The sequence below is a fragment of the Nicotiana attenuata genome, chromosome 3 (assembly GCF_001879085.1).
Source record: "Nicotiana attenuata strain UT chromosome 3, NIATTr2, whole genome shotgun sequence".
NCBI classification, from domain to species: Eukaryota; Viridiplantae; Streptophyta; class Magnoliopsida; order Solanales; family Solanaceae; genus Nicotiana; species Nicotiana attenuata.
The window spans coordinates 45,429,398-45,437,403 of record NC_031991.1 but is presented as its reverse complement, the minus strand read 5'-3'; the positions used below and the strand labels follow the sequence as shown (position 1 = coordinate 45,437,403).

Sequence of the window (8,006 nt, the reverse complement as noted above, 5' to 3'; positions counted from 1 at the left end):
AAAAACTGTTTATCGCCCCAAATTCGAAATACTATCATGAATCCACCAACCAACTGCCCAAACATAGAATCTTAGGCTTAAATTCAAGTCCACTGGTTCAAATTAGAAACCTTCGATCATAGCAATAATGGTGTGAATGAATGAAATTGTTGGTTCCGTTAAAATTTTTGGCTGAAGGTGTCATTCTGAATTAGTCAGGTAGCGAATATTGGTTGTTTTGAGTGGTTTGGGGTGTTGGTTTGGGTGTTGTTTTGGTCGAATCTGAAGCTATCAGTGCCCACCGGGTCTCCGACGATCTGATTTTTTCTTGTTTTCCTAATACAAGTCTTCTTTTTTGTGCAATTTTCTATCTGGTATTAGTTTTCCCTTTTGCAAGCATTTTAATGGTTAATTAGGATTATTAGTGTAAAACTATGAGTAAGAAAAAGAAAAAGAAAAAAGGAAAGTTAAAAGATTTCTGACGTGGTTTTGACGTGGCACGCGTGTGTAAAACATCTCGTATTAGTGTTTCAGGGGGAATAATTCACTCCAAATACGTTTAGGGGTAAAAGAACACCCGTTTAATTTAAGTGTTCAAACCTATTTTTTGAACAAGTTAATAGGGTCTTTATGTATTTTGACCAAATCAAATAGTACTTCTCAGATTACTGAAAGTGAGGTAACAACCTCTTTTCTGAATTATTCCTACGCACAATAAATATAATTTTTAAACTCTTTCTCTTCCTTTGGCATGCGTTCACAACTTTTTTTCCTCGATGGAAATCCAATATTTGGTACCACTTAATCCAGATTCGTGCCTAAATATTTTACATTGGGGATAACACGCTCCCAATCAAAGGCAACTCTATTTTCAGGACTCACACCAGAGACATTTGATCATGGGTAGCGGAGTACTTATTTCTCCACCACAAGCTTTGCTTTTACCCTACTTGCACAATACAAAAATTAGCTATATGTGGATAAAAGTCCAAATGACAGTACCCCTGGGCATTTCTAACGTTGCAGCGGGAAAAAGTTTATACAGTTTAAAACCAAAAGTAATGTTTTAGATTATACATACGTATATCCCTTCTTAGTAGTATGAACCAAAACATCCACGAGGAAATGTACATGCACTTAATAATACGGTAATTATATATCTTGGAATTGTAAGTTCTGTATGATAATCTCTGCATCAACTTACTGTGAATGGAACAAGTCCTTGTGGAAGAATTGACAGTCTATACTATAGTCAGAATACTTACTACAGCAATAGATTCAAACATTATCTGGGTGATAGAATTGACAAAGTGACCTCGTTATTGGAGCACAATTGATTATTAGATCGAGGCTCAGCTGATCTCACGACAATTCGCCCAATAGAAAATGCAGGCTGCGATGGTTGTGGAAGCGTTTGAGGGTCATTTTCCAGCATAAAAACTACAGCGGACATGGTAGGTCTATCTGCTGGATCTTGTTGAACGCAGAGCAACCCGATATGGATGCATTTTATTATCTCAGCTGCCACACAGGACTGCGATAAGCGAGGGTACATAAGCTCTAATCCTTGCCCTTCCCACCACAATTTCCATGCCTATATTTTTTCAAGATGGTCTCAGGATGATTTATGCAAGTTGAAATTGACACAACAAAAAACTAGCTGACTTCAAAACATAAAATGGAGAGAAATACACTTACAAAATTAAGGAGGCTCTGCCCATGTTCGGAAATATAGCCAGTGTTCTTCCTCCCACTTATTATCTCAAGCACCAGAACTCCAAAGCTGAAAACGTCTGATTTAGTAGAAAAGAGTCCTTCCATTGCATACTCAGGGGCCATATATCCACTGTAAAATTGGCAGATAGAAGTAAATATTGTAGCATGATGTCGTTTACATCAATCTTATAGCATGATGTCGTTTTACACAATACCAACAGATTATAGCATCATCTCCAGTTATCTAGCTTGTAATTTCAAATATCAAATATGTTTAAATTATGTTAGCACTTCATCTAAAAGCGTGTTTTAGATAAAGAGCACATGTTCGTTTATTTATTTAATTTGTATTCAACGTACTCCTCATGTGCAGGCTAGTTCTTCCTCTTTGAGCTCTGCATGTTGAGATATTCTGATCGTAGGACTTAAAGGCACAAGATGGCACATCTTTTATGTTCTAAAAATATATCAAACAATGTAAATTTCGAATTTTTGATAGAAGAAAAACTCAAGAGTGATGACAAGTACAGAGCTTGAATCAGAGTCTTACTAGGTTCCAACAACTCTATTTGTATTGGCTTCACATTGATTTCCGCTAAACATCTTTGCCATTCCAAAGTCTGATATCTTCGGGTTCATATCTTTGTCCAGTAAAACGTTGCTAGCTTTTAGGTCCCTATGAATGATTCTCAGTCGAGAATCCTCGTGCAGATAAAGAACACCCCTGGCTATTCCCTTGATAATGTGGAGACGCTGTCTCCAATCCAGAATCTCGCTTTCTCTTGAATCTAGAAAAACAAAGTAAAGAATGAAGTTAGTGAACAATTGCTGCTTCGCGGTACACTGATTGGCCAAATAAGGAAAGGACAAACCGAAGAGGAAGAAGTCCAAGCTTTTGTTGGGCATGAACTCATAGATAAGCAATGCTTCATTTCTCTCTATGCAGCAACCCAAGAGCCTCACGAGATTTCTGTGCTGTAATTTGGCGATTAAGACGACTTCATTCTTGAACTCTTTCAGCCCTTGACCAGATGTTCTGGAGAGCCTCTTGATCGCAATTGCTATGCCATTGGCTAGTGTTCCCTGGAATGTTATACACAACATCAAATGACTGGGTAAATTGCCCCCCTCTAGCAACTAGATTCACTATATTAAGATAATATGTTTTAAAATATGATAATTTATAGCAACTGTTACCTTGTACATTGGACCAAATCCACCTTCTCCGAGTTTGTGTTCTTCAGAAAAATTTTCTGTAGCTGCTCTAATGAGGTCTAGTTTTACAACTGGAAACTCTATGGACCTCGCTTCTGAGCGAAAATCATCATTCGAAAAGTCTTCAGCAAGTGTTTCTTCTATCATGTTGAGCAATTGAGTTTCTTGACTACTTCCGTCCCCATCTGAAAAGATTCAACTTTTGATCCGTTAGCTGAAAGAATTACTTTCTTTTAAATCCAAAACACCAATAACCTTTTACCTTTAGCTATTCGTCGTCTTCTTTTCACAAGGTAAAAACTAGTTCCTGCTAGTACAACAGCCAACAGTGCTATAACACCAATGATGATACTAATAAGCTTTGTCTTCGAGGTATTTCCACCTGAAAACAGAAAATAGTTGGTAAATTCAATGCTGAAATCAGCTGTTACCTTGTTAGTAGAATGCCTTGATAATTAAACAAAGACCATCACTTATTTAGTACAACAAACTTGAGATACAGAAGAGTCCATTGTTTAAGACAATCTTCAAACTCAGATTATATAACAGTGGTGTCCGAGAGTAACAAGCAGTTCTAGGATGCTATTTGTATGTCAACACGAAAACAGTAATCGGAGTTGTAGACTTTTAGTAGAAAATAGAAATATATGTCTACTCAGAAGAACTATCCCCTCTTTCAGATAATTGGGGAAAACTCAAAATTAGAATCACATTCTGCTATTTCCTTGAGTTTGTGACGCCAGTTTTGTCACATGCAATGGTAAATTGCTCTAGCCCCTCTGAATACGTGAATAACAACTCGGACTTTTTAGTACAATTTTGTGAAATGGTGAAGAGAATATGCAACTCATTGTCAAACAGCTAAATTTAGAGAACATTATCGACATTTATGTCAAATTAACCTGCACTCTCCAGCCAAGAGCCATATTCTTCATTCTTTTGTGACATTTCAATTCTGCAAGTAACGTGACAATTGCCCTTCACTTTGAGGGGCGACAAAGCGTAGTTTAGTCAAGTAACCTTTTAATGATTAATGTTATTAGTAAATGATTTTCTTATTTTCTGTGTGTCAAAGCCTTAAGACATTTAAAATGGACCAAATGTAGTATAATATGATTAGGATTGTAAAGCTTTTTTATATGAATTTGAAGCCATTAGTTTAATGTGAAAGCCAAGGAAAATAGGTGCCTCCATATAGGTTCTCTGGGAAATTGCTTTCTTTTCTTAGGAAATTTGGAAGACCTTTGACCTGGGCTGGGGAGGGATTGGGGTCGCTTTTCTTTAGGACTTTAGTCCGTAACAAGGCTCGAAGACCTCCGGCTGGATTTGAAATGGATCAGGTAGGGCATCCGTTTACGACGTGGGTGGGATTAGCAGTTTTCTCTATTTTCTTCAATGGTAGGAAATACGCATCAGCGGGGGTATATGGGAGGAAACCAGTCTGCAGTAATTCAAATTACTCCTTCGGATCACTAAGTAAAATCTTGACTCACACATACCGCGGTGTATTGTTGTCAACTCACATAGTCGCACCTACCAGCAACAAGACGACTACTCCCTGCACGCCACTAAACGGCGCTATTTAAAGCTTGGGTTCGCCCAATACAAGAACTACAGCCCAACCTAACTTAAGGCTAAAGCCGTGGACTACACCCCCGTGAGAGCCCTCTATTTTGCTTCACAACCAACCTCTGGAAATAAAATTTACTGCGTGCAACTTATCAAGTAGAAGAGAAGATCTTATACTTACCTTTATTCTCGTTACCCTGGCTGGTCGATGGCTGTGGCGCTCCCGGACGCCGTCCACCAGGATTTAAGAACTGATATAGCTCATACCTTAAATTGCAGCTTGCATATAGAACCCTGCATCCGCGTGGTACTCTGGCGTCAGAGAGTAGAGTACCGATTGCAGAAAGAGCAGTACTAAGGCAAGCGCGGCAATCTACAGCTGACAAATCAGGTAGACACTGCACCATGCCATACAACGTCTGAAACGATTCAAATTCATCAGAATTTGCAGCATATTTAAGGTTGGGATTGACTGAAGTAGCTTGAAAGGTAAGGTTATCAAACATTGAACCCAAAATCCGCTTAAATTGTTTTGGCCGCGAAACGTTTCCTGCGTTATACAAAAAGCTACCACCTGAGTAGTCCAGGGCGGAGACGAAAGATACATTAGAATAGCGGATCAAACACTCATCATACCATATGATTGCATCTCTCGTGTGAGGACATTCGCGCAATATCCGCTCAGTTGCCACGTCTATACATCTTTGGCAAACTTCAGGTGCAACGTCTCCTCTACAAAGGAATACTCCATGAACTTTATCAGGGTCTTCTCCTTCACTGCGATTTGCATAGATGGAATTGCCACCATTATTGTATAGTGATCTGTATAACAAACGGCCAAGATTAAACTGAAATTTGCTTCCTTCTGTATAGTCGTTACTAATAATGCGAAACAAAATAATAATACTCCTATGTGATTATCACACACTTCAAATACCAAAAAATAATATGTACTTTTTCAAACAATTTAAACTTTTATATGTGACTATCACACACTTCAAATACCAACTACCAAGTAAATAGGAATGTGTATCTCACCAGGAAGTTTCGTTCTATTATCCTATTTTATTTTATGAGGTTGACTTTTCTTTTATTGTCTATTTTAAAGAAAAAAAATACTCATATTAATATATTAGAAAATAACAAAATTTTCAATTTTCAATTTTACCTTAAAGTAATGACTCAAAACCGTTAAACTATTTATGATATATTTTAGGCTACAAAATAAAAAGTTTTTTTCTTCTTAAATTTTGGTGCTCAATTAATTAAATATTGCAACATAAATTGAAACTGAGGAAGTAGTTGTAGTTCATTTCTTGTTTACCGGGTAGTGGAAAATGATGGCACTATGAGAAAGAAGTAAGAATCCTCCTAACTGATTACCAGGTGTCCTATTAATGGGTCCAATGAAGTTTTTTTCCCTCAAGCTGTATAAAGAACTCGTAGATAGTTCATTTCTTGTTCAATATATAGGACGTTATACTAAATAGCTTTGTATATTTCTCTTGAATTTTTCTCTTGCTATTCGTATGGGTATTCGTGTCCTTTATGCATGTAGCGTTCAATTGCCTGAGATGATCAGTCTCAGAGTTTGGCTTAACCCGCAAAAAAAATTTCAATCCGCCCCGCATAGTATTTTCCAGTATATTCAAACCATCCCGCCTCCTCCGTATCAAACCGCCCCGCATAATATTTTTCCCTCTTTTTCTCTACTTTGTTATTCGCATATTTATAGGTTTAAATGTAAATAGAAACTTAATTTAAATTTATTTGCTTTTTGCTTGTACATAGTATCTAATTCAATTAATGACTGTTCTTGAATATTGTTCATTCATTTTCTGGCTATCTTTGAAAAAAAGAAAAATTCAAACTATCTAAACTCCAAACTCTTGATATTAAAGTAGAAAATATTAAAGAACCAGTAGAAGTAAAATGAAAAGTACCCCTACCACTTTCCCAATTAAAAGAGTAAAGAAATCTGGTATTAATGGTATGAATTTAAGAAAATTCAAGTAGCAGTTACTTTGAATTCTACAAATGAATAGTGCCAAAAGGAATGAATAACTGAGTGAATAAGGAAGAAGTTGAAATTTAGTAATTGATTCTTCTGGTTGTAATTTCTGTTATTTTAATCCAAAATTTGCTTGGTATATTAAACTTTATCAATCTGGAAAAAAAAAATTATATTAAAGTCATGCGCAAGCCGATCCTCAGATTCAAAAGCATTAAGATGAACCACTGGCATCACACTTTGTATTTCATCACAAATCCGCAACCCGCAGTAGCTTAATCCACTAAACCGCAACAGCTTCATCCACAATCCCACAACCCGCCCCGCCCCGCGATGAATTTTAAAAAGGATTATTTTAATCCGCCCCGCATAAATATAAACCCGCCACGTCCCGCATAGGTTTAAACCCGTACCGCCCTGCACCTGCACCGTCACAATTGCCATTCCTAATTGTATAGTGATCGATTTGTACAGCAAGCGATTAAGATTTGACTGAAATTTGCTTGCTTCTGTATAATTATTAATGGTTCCCGGGCAAGAGTTTGCCAGCCGACTGATCTCTGCTTTGACGCCCCCACTTATGTTTGACAGAACAAGCAGCGAAGGGAGCAAGAATATATGAAGTGTTTGGGCACTGCATAAAGCTAGAACAGACGCTTGTATAGCGTAAAATATGTTCATATTTAATGATCGCATGAGAAAGCGACACGTAGAGCCGAAGACAGAACACAGTCGGGTCCAAAGATAACGATCTCGAAGAGAATGGTATTCTTAAAGGCGAATTAAACACCTACCACCCGGTAGTATTTAATGAAGAATATTCTATAGCATTAAGTGCACGGCCCGTTACAGAGAATATGACATTCACTGCCTACCATTACACATTCTTCAATGGCTCTCATAATTGTCATTTAAGAGGGGCTTGATCCTAGGACCTTGTTCCCTAGATGCAGCTATAAATAGTGAGATCTCCAACCACTGTAAGGGACACGAATTTTCTAAAAAGCATACATAATATTCTATCTAAAGCTCAATAACATTTTACTTTCTTACTAATTCATATTGTCATTACTGCCTCCAGAAGCTCTGCTCCGGGAACCAGGATTTCTGCTGTTTTACCTTAACTTCAAGGCTAATTCTTACTTTTTTGTCTGATTTATTTATCATTTTAGGATCAAATCAATTCACTTGTCTATAAACCACGTATAAATTCAACTGTGTGCAATTGAGTTGATCCTTGCATCTATTACTAACTGCTTGATTTTTTGTTCTTAGCAAAAATCATAGAAAATGGCAGATAACGGTTTCAATATCGCACACAACATTGAGGCCCAAGGAAATCAGCCTCAACATGAAGATTTGATCAGTGATACCCGCAACGAGGGGGACGAGGCCACGCCAGTCCACGGTGGGTAATATCTGTGACATGTTCGATAGGCGACTTCTGATGATGCTGAAGATGATCACGTCGTTAAAACAGTAAGGATCTTGAGAGAGCAACAAAAGGCCATTATAG

General features: G+C 37.4%; 1 protein-coding gene across 1 annotated transcript; it reads right to left on the bottom strand.

Annotated features, from left to right (window-relative positions):
- Positions 1,052-7,171, bottom strand: LOC109224321 (cysteine-rich receptor-like protein kinase 15). The gene is made up of 8 exons (XM_019388908.1): positions 6,963-7,171; positions 4,661-5,388; positions 3,173-3,292; positions 2,893-3,095; positions 2,568-2,778; positions 2,246-2,483; positions 1,678-1,825; positions 1,052-1,573 (listed from the first exon to the last, which is right to left on the bottom strand). The coding sequence occupies exons 1-8, from the start codon at positions 7,169-7,171 to the stop codon at positions 1,265-1,267; spliced, it is 2,166 nt and encodes a 721-aa protein (XP_019244453.1). The 3' UTR covers positions 1,052-1,264.

Bases quoted from the DNA above. Each gene is read 5' to 3' on its own strand.
- LOC109224321 (XM_019388908.1), bottom strand. From the start codon at position 7,171: ATGAACATATTTTACGCTATACAAGCGTCTGTTCTAGCTTTATGCAGT. The intron at 5,389-6,962 runs GTACAAATCGAT...ATAATCACATAG, and splicing joins TCAAATCTTAATCGCTTGCT to GAGTATTATTATTTTGTTTC. The intron at 3,293-4,660 runs GTAAGTATAAGA...TTCTGTTTTCAG, and splicing joins CCAGGGTAACGAGAATAAAG to GTGGAAATACCTCGAAGACA.